Here is a 16,641-nt window from a genome sequence, read left to right as displayed (position 1 = left end):
GGCAAATTCCTCTGCAGAATAGGCTCCTTGAAAACTTGAGTTTGTGTATTTCACTGAGCAGAGTGCACAGTTAGCACTCAGCACATTTATACAGGTGTGTGTGTGTCTGGGTCCCTTGCCTAAGGGCTGGCTCTAGGAGGATGACCCCTGATTGGGAAGGCAAAGAAGGGGCAGTGGCTCAGGAGCCAGAATGAGGACCAGCAGAGTGGGGGAAATAACAGGGACAGAGAAAGTGGGAAGAGACAGAGAAAGACACTGTTTTTTCACAGGGGAGCCCGGCTTTGGTGGTACAAGCCTGTCCCATCTCACTGCACACTCATCTCTCCCAGACAGCCCAGGCCTCTCCACTGACATGGAGCCCTGGCAGTGGAGGCGGGGGGAGGCGGGGTGGCTACCTAGGCTTGGAGGCCTCGGTGCTCTGGCTGCCACAGAAGGGGATGTCTGCCTGACCCCGGCAGGGCCCCATGGGCTCTGGGGCGGCATACACCAGGATCTGGGGCTGATCGTCGTGCCGTTCCACGTAGCCTTGGCCCAGGAGGTGCAGGATGCAAGAGAGGACATCTGTACTGGTGCAGGCCACGCCCCCAGCAACAGTGTGGCCCAGGCTTCCGGGGGCGTTGGGGCCCTTCTGCCAGGCCTCCAGCACCTGAAAGGGAGGAGGGCAAACAGGCCGGCCGCTTTCACCTCAGAAGGCAGGCAGTACACATTCTCTGGAGCCAGCCTGTCTGGGTTCAAGGCCCGGCTCTGCCACTCACTAGCTGCGTGACTGCAGGTAAGTTACTAAACTTGCCTGTGCTTCACTTTTCTTCTCTATCAAATGGGGATAATAACATCTATCTCATAGGGTGGTTGTGACGATTGAAAGACTTAATTCAGGAAGCGGACGTGGCTCAATGGATAGAGCGTCCGTCTACCATATGGAGGGTCCAGGGCCTCCTGATCCGTGTGGTGAGCTGGCCCGTGCGCAAAGCTGCTACCACGTGCAATGAGGGCTGTGCCACTCAAGGGCGTCCCCGCGTAGGGGCCCCCCACATGCAAGGAGTGCCGCCTGCATGACAAAAGCGCAGCCCACCCAGGAGTGGCGCCGCACACATGAAGAGCTGATTAAGCAAGATGATGCAACAAAAAAGAGATGGAGTAGGATAATGCAAGCAGATGCAGGAGAACACAGAGCAAATGGCTGCAGAGAGCAGACTACGGGGGGGAAGGGGAGGGGAATAAATAAAATAAATTAAAAAATGAAAGACTTAATTCATATAAACTCTTAGGACAGGGCCTGACACAGTAAACCATGTCTTGTCTCTCCTTTCTTCGTACCTGCCCTATCAGGAATGGAAATGTCACCCCAGGACTCTCCTACTGAGGGAGTTTACCCTCCCCCATGGTGACCTTGCCCCAATCGTGACTCTGTCCCCCAACTTCATGGCCCCCTCCCCACCTACCAGACAAACCAGCTGATCAATGTGGAGGCCCTTTTCCCCATGGGCTTTGAGAATTCGGACCAGAAGACAGCTCAAGAGGTTCCTCTTCTGTTCCAGGCTTCGGCCCTCATCCTCTTCTACATTCAGGTATGTCTGGGGAGGTATCAGCCACAGGGCCGCCCCAACGGGCTGCGGCCCCGGCTCCCGAAGCCGCAGCACACCTGGAACCCACTCCCAGTCAGGTACCCGAAGAGGGAGAGGGAGATGAGGGGGGCTCGGAGGACACCGTCCTCCTCACTCCCTACTGCACTACCTTCCCTAGAGGCGCCCCCACCCTCTGCCCTCCGAGCAGAGCTCAGCCCGTCCCGACTGACGTACCCCCATGTGGAAAGTCGTGACCCTCGTGCAGTGTCAAAGGGCCATTCTCAGAGGTCAGGGGCAGAAGTGCCTGGAGCAGCAGCTCTGGGGAGAGGTTGGAATCCTTCAGCAAGGTCTCCACTGATACCTCCTGGAGAGGAGAAACAGGGTCCATCAGGGCCTCCCGAGGAGAGAGTGGAGGGCAAGAGGAGGGGAGGGAGGAGGAAAGGAGTGTGGAAGTTGGGGAGAGGAACAGTGACGAAGCGGCCGAGCTGAGGCAGCAGTCACCTCTGTGTGATTGAACTTCAGCAGCAGCCACATCTGCACGGTGGACACGTGCAGGGTCTGGTCCCCGAACTGCAGCTCGGCCCGGCCCAGCCACGTCCACTGCAGCCGTCTCTGCGGGCCTCGCTCGAGGGCTGGGTGGCTCTGACCTAGAGCAGGACCAGGGGGCGGGGGGGGGGGGGCAGATAGGAGGGGAAAGGCAGGGGTGAGGGGCTGGGCAAGGGACCCCGTTAGTCAAGCTTTGCTCCTGTGCGTCCCTGCAGGAAGCAGGCCTGGGCTTTTACAGACAGAGCGGTTCCTGGCCTGAGCCCCTAGACCCCAGCCTCCCTGGCAGGCCAGGGCTGTCCTGTGCCTCTCCTGTGCCTACCCTGTGCCACGCAGGCTCTGCAGAAAAAACTGCAGAGTGAGAAGAACTGGATTTTTCCCTCAAGGAGCTGACAGTTTTAAAAACCCATTAAGCTGGTCTCTTCCTCAGCCAAGGTGAGCCTGGAACGTTTTCTCATGGGAGAAATCAAGGAAGCCATCAAAGGGAGAGAATGTCAAAAGGGATCAGGACCTACCTGAGAGGTGGCCAAAGAAGGGACGATTTCAGTATCAAAAAGAGTAACAACTGAAATGGGTTGAAACACATGAAATATTTTTAAATCCTTGAGTTCATGATGACATGTATTTTTAAAGACTTCAGTGGTCATCTTTTTGGAGGATGCTAGGGAACTAATACATTATTTTGAAAACCAGTTAAAAACAAGGGGTTGGGGGAAGAATCAAGCCTTTCCTGTATAAACCATACTTCATCAAACCAATTGTTGATGAGAGGAAGCTTCTCTTTACAGAGACAGTATTCTAGCTAACAAATGAAGAAGGAATGACAAGATCAGAATATAACTATTTCGTAACCCCTAAGGAAGTGATGGGCCCAAACAACAACGATCGTGACTGACTGACTGCAAGTGAAAAACTGATGGGAGACTATGTGTAATATGTATATCAGACTGACAGCACTGAGGCCCACAGAACCATCCTAACATCACAAAGAGAGAGAGCCAGACCGTGCCTCAGGATGGACGCACCCAGCACCACCTATGAAGCATTCTAGCCCCGAAGTCCCAACCAGATTCTGAATAAGCCTCCATGTCTAAATATCTAAATAAAGGAGACAGGAACATGCTACAGGATGCTATGTGGATGCAGTTGGCAAAATTCAGACTATGGACAACTCCAGTTGGCAATCAATCCAGTTTCTTTCGGAAATAATTGCAAGGGGGATAAAAGGGACAGAGGGAACCTACAGATTAAGAGAGACTCAAGTCATAATTCAACCAAATGCATTAAACAAAATAAGTTTTGAGACAATCAGGGAAATATGAATAGAGAGTGTATAGTTGATGATATTAGAGTTACAAATTTCCAAAAATGTGATAGTTATGGTGTCCCTATTTTTTAAAAGAGTGACTTCGTTTTCTAGATTTGGTGGTGGGGGAAAGTGGGTGGGGTACAAATGAAACAAGATTGGTCACAAGTCGATCTATGTTGGTACACTGGAGTTTGCTATCTATTCTACTTCTACGTGTTTTAAATTTATCATACTAAAAAAGATTATTGAAGAGGGTGAAAATAAGCTATTCTCAGACAAATGGAAACTGGTTTACCATCAGTACTCCCTCAGTGAAAAAATTTCTAAAGAAGAAAACTGAACTTGGAAGGATCAAGACACAAAAGGAATGGTGACTAAAGTATAAATATAAATATCAACTGAATAAAATAATAATAATGACTAAAAAGAATAGTTAAAAAAGGTAATTCCAAAATACTGGACAACACTAACAAAGAAGATGGGAATTGGTACTGCAATTAAGATTTTCTGATGTCCTTTCACTGTGCAGAAGAGTGGAAAGTGTTGTTAACAAATCAGGCATATGGGTTGAAAATACAAGGGTCAAACTAAAGAAATAGAAAGTGTAACTTCCAACTGGTAGAGACAAACACGGAATTTAAAAAAAGAAAATCCTCAATCAATCCAGAAGAAGAAAGCACAAGACAAAATCTTATGTATAAAGGTATATAATTTATTCTTCTTTAAACTCTACATGTTTTATATATACCTTTGTATCTAAAATGAAAAATGTAAGAAGGACAGACAAAAAATATAAAATAAGAGGTTAAAAATCAAGGCCAAATATATCATTACTCATAATAATTACAAATAGGCTAAAATTGACCACTCAAGAGATTTTCAGGTAGAATAAAAAACAAGGGAGCTAATGTGGCTCAAGCAGTTGAATGTCCACCTCCCACACAGGAGGTCCCAGGTTTGGTTCCTAGTGCCTCCTAAAGAAGACAAACAAACAATGAGCAAAAATAACAAGCAATAAGGAAAAACTACTAAAAAACATTGAATTGTAGGGAAGCATGTAGCTCAAGCAGTTGGGTGCCTGCCTACAACATGAGGCCCCAGGTTCAGTTCCTGGTACCTCCTAAAGAAGATGAGTGAGGCAGAGAGCTGATGCAAGACGACACAACGAGGAGACACAATGAGAAACACAATGAGGGACACAACAAGCAGGGAGCAGAGGTGGTTCAAGTGACTGGGTACCTCCCTCCCACATGGGAGGTCCTGGGTTTGGTTCCTGGTGCCTCCTAAAAAAGGAAGACGAACAGACATAGGGAACACACAACCAACAGACAAAGAGCAGGCAGGGAGTGCCAACAAGGGGGGAGAAATAAATTTAAGGAAAAAAACCTTTTTTAAAAAAACATTGAATTGTGTACACTTAAAATGTGTGAATTATAAGGTTTGTGAACTATATGTCAATGAAATTATTTTTTTAATCTAAGATTTATAAGACATGCCTAAAATGTAAGGGTATGGCATGGTTAAAAGTGAAATGGTACTGGGGGGAAATTTTGATGAGTAGAATACTGGCATAGTTTTAAAGTACCTTCCCCCACACATTGCTTATTAGAATTAAGGGAAAAAATATTAACTATACAGTGGAGACATGAGAAAATCCTTTGACCAGATAATCAAAATGTCACAAATGAGGAGCAGATGGACACTGTGGGCCTCCAGATCCAATACCCTGAGGAGTACACAACCATCTCTTAGTTATTCCAGCGAGGAATGCATGCTCTGAATCTAATCATGAGAAATATCATAAAAACCAAGCATGAGGAACTCTTAAAAAGGTAAAAAGACTGTATTCATCAAAAATATCAAAGTCATAAAAGATAAAGAAAGGCTGAGAAACTGCTCTAGATTAAAGGAGGCTAAAGAAACATGACAACTAAATGTAATATGAGATCCTAGACGGGATTCTATCCTGGACAAAAACAAACAAACAAAAAAACATTATGATTATGAGGTCAACTGGCAAAACTGAAAGTAATTTAGGAACAAAGGGCCATCATATATGCAATTTATTCTCAATGGTTCAGAAAAAAACGAGTATATGTACATTTATAAACACACACACATAGATATTCAGATAGGTATAAAGAGGGCAAATGATAAAAGTTAAAGGGGGAAAGCAGATATGGTTCAAGCAACTGGGCTCCTGTCTACCATATAGGAGGGTTCAATACCCAGGGCCTCCTGGTGAAGGCAAGCTGGCCCATGTGGAGTGCTCCTCCGCGCAGGAGTGCTGGCCCATGTGGAGAGCTGACGCAGCAAGATGATGCAACAATAAGAGACACAGAGGAGAGATAATAGGAGATGCAGCAGACCAGGGAGCCTAGGCGGTGCAAAAGAATGATCGCCTCTCTCCCACTCCGGAAGGTCCCAAGATCAGTTCCTGGAGCCACCTAATGAGAATACAAGCAGACACAGAAGAACACACAGCAAATGGATACAGAGAGCAGACAATGGAGGGAGGGGGAAGAAATAAAATAAAAATAAATCTTAAAAAAAAAAAAGTAAATGGGGAAAATGTTAACAAAAGGTAAATCAGGATAAAGAGAATTTGGGTATTAGCATTATTCTTGCAGATTTTCTGTATATTTAAAATTATTTCCAATAGAGAAAAAGTTTAAAGTGAAAGGAAAGAAAGATACTAACCAAAAGAAAGCTGGTATACTACTAAGACCAGACAAAAAAGAAAAAAAGCTTTACTAGAAAAAAAGATGACCACTTCATAATGATAATAATAAGGTTTAATTTACCATGAATATTCTAAACCTGTGTAGTCCATCCATTATGGTAGTCTCAAATACCTATTTAAATTTAAGCTAGTTAAAATTAAATGAAATATTCAGTTCCTCAGCTACACTAGTCCCATTTCAAGTGCTCAGTAATCACGAATGACTACCATACTGAACAGTATGGAGAAGAATTTTTCCATCATTGCAGAAAGTTGTTCTAGACAATGATGTCAAATTATCCTAAATTTGTACCTAATGACACAGTAAAAAAATATAGAAAGCAAAATTGATATGATGACAAGTAAATTAGGAAATAAAATGATAGATTTTAGCACACCCTCTCTCAGTAATAGAACAAGATGACAAAAATTAGTAACCTTATAGATCTGAACAATACAATTAACATGGTCAATTTAAAGGAGTATGTAGAATCCTATATTCCAAAAGATGAAGAGTACATATTCTTCTTATTCACTCATGGATCACATAAAATTTGACCATCTATGAGGCCATAAAGAAAGACTCAATAAATTGCAAAGATTTGGAATCAGAGAAACCAGATTCATGGCCACAATGGAACAAAGGTTTCAGAACCCTAAAACAAAAAGATAACTAAACAAACTACAATTTGCTTGCAAAATTTAAAATATATATCTATAAAACTAATAGATGAAAGAAGAAATAATAATGGAAGTTAGAAAATTCTTAAAATTAAATAATAAAAATACTGCATAATGAAACTTACGGAACCTCCCAAATGTCCATCAACAGCATAATGGGTAAACATATTCATACAATGGAACAGGACTCAGCAATACAAAAGAACAAACCAATGACACAACTGACAACCTGGAAAACCTCCAGAGACTTCATTTGAAAGAAATCAGACTCATCATAATGCATATTCTATGATTCCGTTATGTGATGTTAAGACACAGGCAGACATCTATGGTGATAAAGGGAAGAATAATGGTTTTTCTTGGAAGAAGATACTGCCTAGAAGGAGACATGGAAGAGGAAACCTTCTGGGGTGCTGGCTGGTAGTTACATGGGTGTTTAAGTACGTAGTAATTCCTTGAGCTGTGTAATTAAGGTTTGTGTACTTTACTGAACGACTAGTGATACCTCAATTTCTAAACATTTAAAAAACTTTATGGAGTACAGCTAAAGCAATATTAAGGGGGAAATAAATAGCCTTAAATACTTTTATTTGGGGAAAAAAAAGTCTGAAAAAACAAAAAAACTAATTAAGCATGCAACGTAAAGTTAGAAAAAGAAAAAAGAAAACAAAGTCATTAAAATGTGAAGAAAATGATAAAAGCAGAAATTAATGAAGATACAACCCACAACTTTTTCTCCCTTCCCTGCTGTCCCTACAGACTATTTTTCTTTATATTTTTGTCCAAAGGTTCTCTCCACTTCCTCTCTTGCCACCCCAATCTCATCCCACTCTCTAATTTCCTCTCTCTAGCTCCTCACTCTGGCTGTAGAAGTTGGAGAAGTGGTCAAGGGCATCACAGAATCCTCCAGGAAGGCACTTTCTGGGATGGTACAGGTAGCAGAGTGGGGAGACCGGCCAGCAGCGTGGCGACAGGACCAGCACAGAAACTGGTAGACTTGGGTCTTCGATAAATAGCTCTTTCTTGGCCTCCTGTTCCTCCTCTTCCTCCTGAGGGATAGAAGGATTTCAAGGGCCCTTGGCTCCCTTCTTTGGGCTAATCTCCTCGTGCTCGCCTATCCTCCCAATTCTTTCCCCTGGTTCTTACCTCCTCTTCCTCCAGTCCTTGCTCCTTCTCATCCTCCCGCTCCAAGAGCAGCCTGTCAAGCTGCTGGAGCTGGTAAAGGTGGAACCGGCGCTGCAGCTCCTCGGAGGTGTTCAGGCTCTGCAGCATCTGCTGCGGGAGGCGGTTGGGGAAGCAGAGGCCAATCTGCTCCAGCACGGCCCCCTCCAGCCAGCTTGAGCCCAGGCTCAGGAGACGGTCTGCCAGGTAGTGCCTGTAGCACACAGTCCAGGCCGAGCCTCAGACTAGGTGCCCGGCATGGCCAGGCCCAGCCTCCCCTCCAGAACTCAGGTCTTCTGTCCCAGCCTGCCTGAGTCCACAGGTCCTACCTCACCTCTTCCTTTCTGCTCCCTTGCCATCTCTCTATCTTAATCTCTCCTCCTTATTGCCTCCTCCTTATCTCCCTTCTAAGACCCCCACGTTCCCCCTCTCTAGACCCTGAGCCTCTTGTTCCCTCCTTCTCAGGACCTGCACTCACTGGTAGAAGTGCTCAAAAGTGGTGGCCAGCTCCAGGCCAGAAAGAACCATGATGGGCTCCAGGTGCCGCTGAAGCCGCCCCAGCATTTCCACTGCAGGCGCTCCACCAACCAGGCCGCCCTGGATCTGCTGGTCGATGTGCCGGGCAAACTGCTCGCTCATCTGGGGGTGTAAGAAAGGGCACCGGGAAAGCCATGAGCACAGGAATGTAAAGGGAGAGTGGGGAGTGAGAGATCGAAGGGCAGAGCAGAAAGGAGACGCACATGGAAGCTGCTCCTGCGGCCCTGCTGACCAGGAGGCTGGCTGTACTCACGTGGGCAGTGGTGAGGAAGGACTGCTGCAGCAAGGCGCCGGAGAAGCCACTGCGCAGAGCCAGCGTGAAGGCTGCCCGAGGCCCGAACAGCTCCGAGCCGGCTCTCTGCAGCTGCTCATAGAGGTCACAGTAACGAGGCACGAAGTCCGGGGCTCTCCAGGCTGCAGCCAGGAACCTGCTGACCTGAGGATAAAGGGCAAGAAAAGCAAGGGTAAAAGGCGCAGTCCCATATGGTGACAGCCTAGCAGCGCACCCATCGCTCGGACTGCAGCTTCCTCCTGCGCACCTGTTCCTGCACCACGCTCAGCCAGCACTGGGTTATGTTTCTCAGGCTGCTGCTTGGAAGAACTGGGGAAGGTCCAGGGCTCCGCTCCCGCCCCTTACTGTTCTTGCTGACTGTGGAGACAGAGGGCAAAGGAAGGAGTGTCATCTCAGCCTCTGGGTGAGTCCTGACCCCCTGGAAAGGCAGGGGTGGGGGACGGAGCCAGACAGCACCATTGCCCAGATTCCTGACTCAACTGGCCCTGGCTGGAACTTACAGGGCCTGCTGGATGGCTCAGGGGAAGGTCCGGGAGGAGGCTCCACGTGTACCAGCAAGTGGCAAAGGCGACGAACTCGAGAGGCAAAGCACGCTGCTCGGCTCAGGGGATCCCGAGAGTTCTCCCTTTGCTCTAAGTACTGATCCAGCAGCCAACCCAGGGAGCTCACACCTTCGGCATCTGAGAAAGCAAATAGATCAGGAACAGGTCTCCACGGGCAACGGGGAACAGGAGAGCCTGGGAGCGGCAGAGAGAAGGAGCAATTGTACAAAAAGATTGGGGGACAGCAGAGCCCCAAGTGCCCCCCACCCCCACCAAGGTTTGCTTTAGCTAGAGTCTGGGGATATGGTAACAGGTTGGGGTGGTGGTAGAAGGGGAGACTCCAACACGAGAGCCTCAGGGAGGAGTCCCGGGGCAGGAAGACGGGATAGACAGGAACCTTGAGAACACGAGCACTGACTCGGGTGATCCCTGCACATAATTAATTCTGAGGAGCTGGTTAGTGGGGCCAGGAGTGGGGCTGGTTACCGGGGCAGGTGATGTTCTGCACCAGAGGGCTGACCAGGGCCTCCCAGCAGGTCTTGCCCAGCGCTTGGGCGGCCTCATCGTCAGGGAGGAAGCGATCCGCAAAATTCTGTTCATGACGCAAAACCCTATTCAGTCTGGGAACAAGGAGTGTATGGTCAAGGATTAAAGGCACAGGTTTCCCTAAGGCGTCCCCTCAACTGCACAACAACTCCACTCACTCCATGCTCTCTCCCATTGCCGTTTCCCAACTCCCACCAGGCAACACATACCTCTCATCTATGTCCATTTTCCCCCTCAAATCCTGGCTCCAGAGTTGCCTTCCAGACTCCCACAGAAACCTATCTCCCACCATTTCCTTCTTCACAGCGTCCTGCTCCCCTTAACCATCACTCCTCCTCCCTTCAAGCCTGCTGCCTCCAGCCCCGCACACCTGGGGCAGAGCTGGAGGAGGCGCCTGCGGTCCTCTGCTATGTCCTGGCTCCAGGCTTGTGCCCGAATCGTGTAGAAGAGGCAAGTGCGGCGACACAGCTGCTCCCGGAACAGTGGCCAGAACGTGGGCTTGGGGCCCAGGACCTCCACACCCCGAACCCGGGTGTCGATGCCGCCCTGCAACATGCACAGGCTAACCTGTCCCCTGGGCCCCCTAGCCATCAAGCACTACTGAAGCCAGGCTCCACGGGAGGTCACACAGGCTGAGGCCTCGTTACCTGCACTCCCTAGAGCCGCGTGGGATTCAGCAGGTTCCTGGACTGTCTCCCAAGCAGACCAAGGAGGAACCTTGGCTAGCCCTGGCCCCCAGATGTTAGAGAACCCAGACCCTGCAGGGACCCTGTGCTACCTCCTGACTCCCGAGCCTCTCCCCTGGCCCCACCTGCTGGCAGCGCTTTATGCGGATCTGGATGATGGGCCAGAAGCGGTTCAGATTCTCCAGGAGGATCACCCGGCTGGCGGAGGGCATCACATTCACCTGGCAGGACGGCGGAAGAGGGAGGGAGTGAGCTGTCACCTCCAGAAGTGAGGATGGAAGTGGGGTTGGCAGCAGCCAAGGCTGCTGGGGTTGTGTGCCCTTTACTTCCCCAACATCAAGCCCAGCGGTCCAGGGGGCTCCACATCCCGAATTCTACTCTTGCTGTTTATATGGGAATGTGTCACTGTGGGCAGTGGATTTGGGGGTTACCAAGGGACTGGCACTTCTCATAAGACCCGAAGACAAACAGAAGGATGGGGTGTAAGTGGAAAGGGGGCTCAAGGGTCCCCACCGTGTTGAGCTCAGTGCTGATGCAGCTGGCGCTGTCACCCCCAAGCACCACCACCCTGGCCGGCATGTAACTTGAGTCCTCACTGGCCACCAGCAGAGTCAGCTGTCTGGGAGAGAAGAGGAATCAGTCAAAACTGGGGCCCTGGTCTTAGTTCAAAAGTTACTTAACCGGCCACTTCCTTCTCAGGCTCCTGCTCCTCTGCTGGCTCCCTACATGTCAGTCTTCCCCAGGTCCTCTGCTCTTCCTTTATATTCTCCCAAAGTGACTTCATTTTGACCCGTACTTTCAACCCAAAATGAATACACCAACAACTCTACCTACCTCTCTAGCCCAGAATTCTTTAAAGCCGTGTACCCAACAGACAGTTCTACATCATGACCTAAAGGTCCCTCCAAGGCAAAACGCCCAAAACAGACTCAATCATCTGTCCACATAAACCTGCTCCCCTTCCCACTTTTCTCTCCTAATAAAACTGCCCTCCACCCAGTACTCAAACTAGAACATTCGGTTACAGTGGACTTCACCCTTTCATATCCTCCCACATCCAATCACTGGCAAGCCCTGTAGACTCTACCTCTTAACACCTCCCAACCCAATGCCTCCTCTCCAGTCCTGCTCCCTCTACGAAGACACCGTTTCTCAACGAGGCTGCAGCATAAACCTTGCAACTCTCTCCTGGCCTTCAACCCAAACTTCCACAATAACCAGAGTGAGCTTGCAAAATCAAAAATCTAGTCTTGTCTCACCCCTTCTTAAAGTCCTTCTGGCTCACCAATTTCAGAATAAAGTTCAAATTTCTTAGCTTTCTGTGTGCTGGCTTCTGGCTACTTTTCTGGCCTTAGCTCCTGCCACCCTGCTACCCACACCCTCCAGTCAAGTCAAACATAATCACATAAGGTCCCCTTAAGTACATCATCTTACTTCCATCTTGCACATTTGGCTGTCCCTCTGCCTGGAATGGCCATCGAGCCACCTCTTTCTCTAGCTAATTTCTATTACTAGTAAAATACTTCAAAACTCAGCTCCGTCAACCACTCCTTCAGGAGTCTTCTCTGCTACTTCAGGTGCTGTCGTGGTCTCTCAGGATCCGCTGCACACATTGACCATACCCCCTCTCTTACTCTATACCACTGATTTTCTATCCTGTCTCACCCACTAGACTGCATGCTCCCTGAAGACAGGCACCATATCTTACTATCCTTCTGTCTCCAGCCAGGCAGAGAAAACACATTACACAAATGCCTGTGGGAAGAATGATTCAGGGAGAGTTAACTGATCTCTCTCAACGCCACGCACAGGGCAGTGACATCTGTACTGGGGGCGGGGTGGGGGCAGGGACATGTCACCAGGCTTGGGCAGCAAGCGGGTGCCTATAACCAGCACAAGGCAGGCAGGTCAATGCGTTTATATGTTCACTGCACAAAACGGTTTGGGGTGTGTTCCTCAGGCACACGGGTGATGGATCGGGCTAGGTTGTAGATGGGTGTTTGTGTGTAGATGGGTGTTCGAGGCATATCTGAATATACACGGGTGGGTACGAGGGTGTGTTCACACCTGACAAGAACACCACGGTGCATGTGCAGCGTGATGGCGTGTGAGCCGGTGCTGCCGTTGGACTCCCAGTAGGTCTTGGGATTGCGGTCCGTCAGCTTGCTGGCCCGGTGCGGGTTGGAGGACACCTCCACCTTCTCCCAGCACTTGTCCTCCTTCACTTCCACACTGGAGCCTGCAGGCATCAAAAGGGGTGGAGGTCACAGCCTGGTTAGTTGAGGGAGGTAAAAAGAAAGGGCCTAGGGAATAGGAGGGGAAGAGGAGAACAGATGCTGGGATGGGAGCCAAGGGGAAGTAGATGGAAGCACCAACCTTGGCAGAGATGCCTGAGGAACACGTCAAAGAAGGGGATATTGATGGGCTGGTGGGTCCGTCTGTGGTCTTCAATCTGGCCCAGAACCATCTGCAGCAGGAACATCAGAGAGCAGCATGGAGAAATACACAGAAATCTTTGTGGGGAAAGCCAAGGAGCAAGAGCACACTCAACTCCTTTCTTCCCAAACTGGCAGAACAGAACCACGTGGGGTAAAGGCTGGGGAACAAATGCCCCAGATCTGCCACCTTCTGTGCCCCTGTACCAATCAGGGATATACATGGAATCCCCTTCCCTGCTTCTGGCTTACCCTCTCCCTCAGTTCCATACCCACAAGCCCTTCCTTACCTGGATGCAGCCAGCCAGGATGCTGGAGGTGAGGTTACTGTAGAGCTGGGCATGTTTTTCACACTCTGTCACCAGGTCCCGAAGCTCACAGCCCAGAAGCAGCTGAGCTGAGTGCTTGTCCAAGACTTTGGATAGGACTTCTTTGGCTCCCAGGCAGCAGAGCACCACCGCATAGTCCTTATGTGTTGAGGACAGGCGATGCAGGAAGCAGATCAGCTCCTGAACAATCTAGTACAGAGCCACACAGATAAGTTCATGGGAAACAAAGGGCAGGGGAGGGTGTGCAAGAGTTGACGTTTGGGTTCAGTAAAGGAAGTATGGCAGCTGAGATTTTGGAGAAACTTCAAAGCCCAGAGTAAGGAGAGTACCAAAGACAGGCTGGAACTGAACGCTGGGGTGCTGGAACTCCAGAGTGAGCTGGCAGGAGCTAAGATTGGGCACAGCTTCCCAGGCTTCTTTCTGCTAAGGTCAAACTATCTCAAGAGCCAATCCTGATGCCTGAGCCTCACACTACAGTGCACAAAACCCCGAATGGGGAAGCGGATGTGGCTCAACAGATAGAGCATCCGTCTACCATATGGAGGGTCCAGGGTTCAATCCCCGGGACCTCCCGACCCATGTGGTAAGCTGGCCCACATGCAGTGCTGCTGCGCACAAGGAGTGTCGTGCCCCACGTGCAAGGAGTGCACTCTGTAAGGAGAGCCGCCCCACGTGTAAAAAAGCACAACCCACCCAGGAGTGGTGCCACACACATGGAGAGCTGATACAGCAAGATGACACAACAACAACAAAAAAGAGACACAGTTTCTAAGTGCCACCGGATAATGCAAGTGGACACAGAAGAACACAAAGAGAGCAGACAATGGGGTGGGGGGAAGGAAGGGGAGAGAAATACATAAAATAAATCTTAAAAAAAAAAAAAAAAAACCCAAATGGTGGAGAGCAGGGAATATTTGGATTGGTGAATGTGGGCTTCTTCTAAATCCAGAATCTAAAATCCAGGTGTGGCCCAAAGATTCGTACTTGAGAGACCCCAGTTCTGGAGACTCTTAGATGACATTAGCCTTCTTCTACCTGCCCACACCTGCAGTCCCCACAGAGCCATCGGGAAAGTCTCTTCTGTGCTCTCCAGACCACCTCAGAGGGCATCTGGTACCCCAGATGCTTCCTTTCCCTCGCCCACCCCTGCCAGAGCCATAGTACCTCAGAGTCACTGCTGGGGCCACTCAGGCAGTTGAGGCAGGGCTCTAAGACCTCGTGCCAGGGGAGGACCATTGCCTCAGGTAAGTCCAGCAGCCAGGTCATGACCCTGGGGAGGGGGCGGAAATGAGTGCAGCCGCTCCAGGCTGCCAGCTCCCTCGCCCAGGGCACATGGGCATCTGAGTAGGGCCCTCACCTCAGCACAGTCAGCAGCAGAGTCTTGTGGGGCCCAGGGGCATCCAGAGTCCGCAGCAACAGGAGGAAGGGCTGGCTCTCCTGCTGGAGGCGCTTGAGGAGGGGCCTCACGGCGCCCACCGGGCCACCCTCACGCAGCAGCACCCGCTCCAAGTCCAGGAGCAGTTCTGCAGCTGGGCCCCCCACCAGGGATCGAATCAGTAGCTCAGAGGACCCATCCTGGCCCTGGGAGCGGGGGGCCTCCAGAGCTGCAGTGCAGACACATGGGAGGAAAAAAGCATGCGTGAAGAGGAGTCACGCACGGTGGTCAGACCTAGAAAATCACTCCAAAACTTTCCTCCCATTTTGAGGATGTCTGTAGTTTCTATCCAGTTGTGGGGAGTTTTCTTTTCTGGCCCAAAATATATACTTTGCTACATTAGGGAAAAAATCTAGTATAGCAAACATTGTCAATTAAACACGTCATTTTTATCTCATACAGTAATATAATTACCCTTTTATGTTTATTTCTAAATTTTGTATTGGACAGTCAACATTGGGAAATACTGTTTTTCATTTACTCTCAGAAACCACTGACCTTTTATTACTAAATGTTAACCATGATGTTACATAAGCCAATAAATATGTAAACACAAACGGTTTCTTCCCTATGACATCAGTATTTCAGACTTTCCACACCATAAATTACAATTCCTCTAAAGAAGGCTTCCCAGGAGTCGTTTCAGCCAACCTTCTACTGGACAGTAAGACTAGACCCAAAAGAACCCAGATAGAGGTGAATCCTGTTGTTTAAAGCTATTGAGAGAAGGCAATTTCATTGCAGCCAGACTCTCTCTCTCCTTATGGTCTGGAAGTTCTACTTAAAACATAACCAGAGCACCAGTGCCCTCACTGTTTCCTGAGGATTAATTGTGGCTCTCCAGTGAGGTACTGGTATATAAACCTGAGCCTTCCTGGCCACGGGCTGCTATTGTCCACTCCCTCCAGCAGAACCACCGCCCTTGACAAGGGTACCTGCATGTTCAGGACTGCCCAGGGGCTCTGAGTAGCGATTGAGAAGCATCGTGAGGATGGTGCGCGTAGTGGGCATGGGTTCTGCTCCGGGTGCTACCCCTGAGTGCCTAAACAAAGTGTCCCTCAGCTCGCGGGTTATAATCTGGTCTCCCAGAGTGTGGTGGTTGCACAAGAGCAGATTGAGCAGAAGCAGGCCATTTCTCACTGCAGAGGAGCACCTGGGGGAGGGAAGGTGACCCAGGAAGAAGTTTAAAGAGAGTGAACACAATGAAAGCAGGGCAGTGCAGAGGGGAAGAACACTGCAGCTGGGGAGGGAAGGCCTCCAGTCTCCCTGTGAGGCCAGGACATCTGGCCCCTGACCTCGGGTCACATCACCTAACCCCAAGAAGGTAGGTCAGGGTCTCCATTCTCTCTGGGAACTCCTTAGCCCCAATCACTAGGCTTCTCTACCAACAAGAGTAAGAGGTCCTGCCAATGTTGCATCCAGAGGTAACAAAGTGAGGGGAATTTCTGTGGAGTATATAAGATGTGGGCAGAGGAGTGGAGGGGTTTGGGGCCTAGTTGGAACTTAAGAGTTTGGAAGGTAATGCCCTGACCCCTCGGTGTTCAGCATCAAGATCACAGCTGCAGGGACAGTAAGGAGCAGGCTGTCAGAGCCTGGGCGCGTGGCAGAGTCAATGCTGGCGAAGATCTCTCTGGTCATCTGGGCATCGAACAAAGGGTGGACAGAATCTCGGCCAGTAACAAAAGTAGGAATCTCAGAGGAGCTGGCAATGGCCAGCATCTTCAATGCCTGCAAGGGGAACACGGAAGCAGATTTAGGAGTGGTGAGAGCCACCACGAGGAGGACGTGGAGATCCAGGGCCATCATGTAGAGCCCAAACCTGCAGATAGGTAGACTAAGAGAAGGCAAGAGGGAAAAA

At 49.4% G+C, this 16,641-nt stretch overlaps 1 protein-coding gene across 6 annotated transcripts in view; it reads right to left on the bottom strand.

The window, feature by feature from the left end:
* Positions 1-16,641, bottom strand: part of CUL9 (cullin 9) — a 39,009-nt gene that overhangs the window by 9,835 nt on the left and 12,533 nt on the right. For all 6 annotated transcript variants that reach the window (XM_058306761.2, XM_012522518.2, XM_071218467.1 and 3 more), the window contains 21 exons: positions 16,315-16,511; positions 15,719-15,936; positions 14,706-14,952; positions 14,513-14,618; positions 13,310-13,537; positions 12,961-13,051; positions 12,652-12,823; positions 11,098-11,203; positions 10,710-10,805; positions 10,269-10,444; positions 9,839-9,972; positions 9,311-9,490; positions 9,058-9,167; positions 8,772-8,954; positions 8,460-8,620; positions 7,967-8,195; positions 7,680-7,869; positions 2,067-2,212; positions 1,800-1,929; positions 1,443-1,642; positions 396-646 (listed from right to left, as the gene is read on the bottom strand). In XM_058306761.2, the coding sequence (XP_058162744.1) occupies positions 396-646; positions 1,443-1,642; positions 1,800-1,929; positions 2,067-2,212; positions 7,680-7,869; positions 7,967-8,195; positions 8,460-8,620; positions 8,772-8,954; positions 9,058-9,167; positions 9,311-9,490; positions 9,839-9,972; positions 10,269-10,444; positions 10,710-10,805; positions 11,098-11,203; positions 12,652-12,823; positions 12,961-13,051; positions 13,310-13,537; positions 14,513-14,618; positions 14,706-14,952; positions 15,719-15,936; positions 16,315-16,511 (3,551 nt within the window). The remainder of the gene's footprint in view (positions 1-395; positions 647-1,442; positions 1,643-1,799; positions 1,930-2,066; positions 2,213-7,679; positions 7,870-7,966; positions 8,196-8,459; positions 8,621-8,771; positions 8,955-9,057; positions 9,168-9,310; positions 9,491-9,838; positions 9,973-10,268; positions 10,445-10,709; positions 10,806-11,097; positions 11,204-12,651; positions 12,824-12,960; positions 13,052-13,309; positions 13,538-14,512; positions 14,619-14,705; positions 14,953-15,718; positions 15,937-16,314; positions 16,512-16,641) is intronic.

The sequence above is a fragment of the Dasypus novemcinctus genome, chromosome 11 (genome assembly GCF_030445035.2).
Source record: "Dasypus novemcinctus isolate mDasNov1 chromosome 11, mDasNov1.1.hap2, whole genome shotgun sequence".
Lineage (NCBI taxonomy): Eukaryota > Metazoa > Chordata > Mammalia > Cingulata > Dasypodidae > Dasypus > Dasypus novemcinctus.
This window is presented reverse-complemented; position numbering and strand designations above follow the sequence as displayed.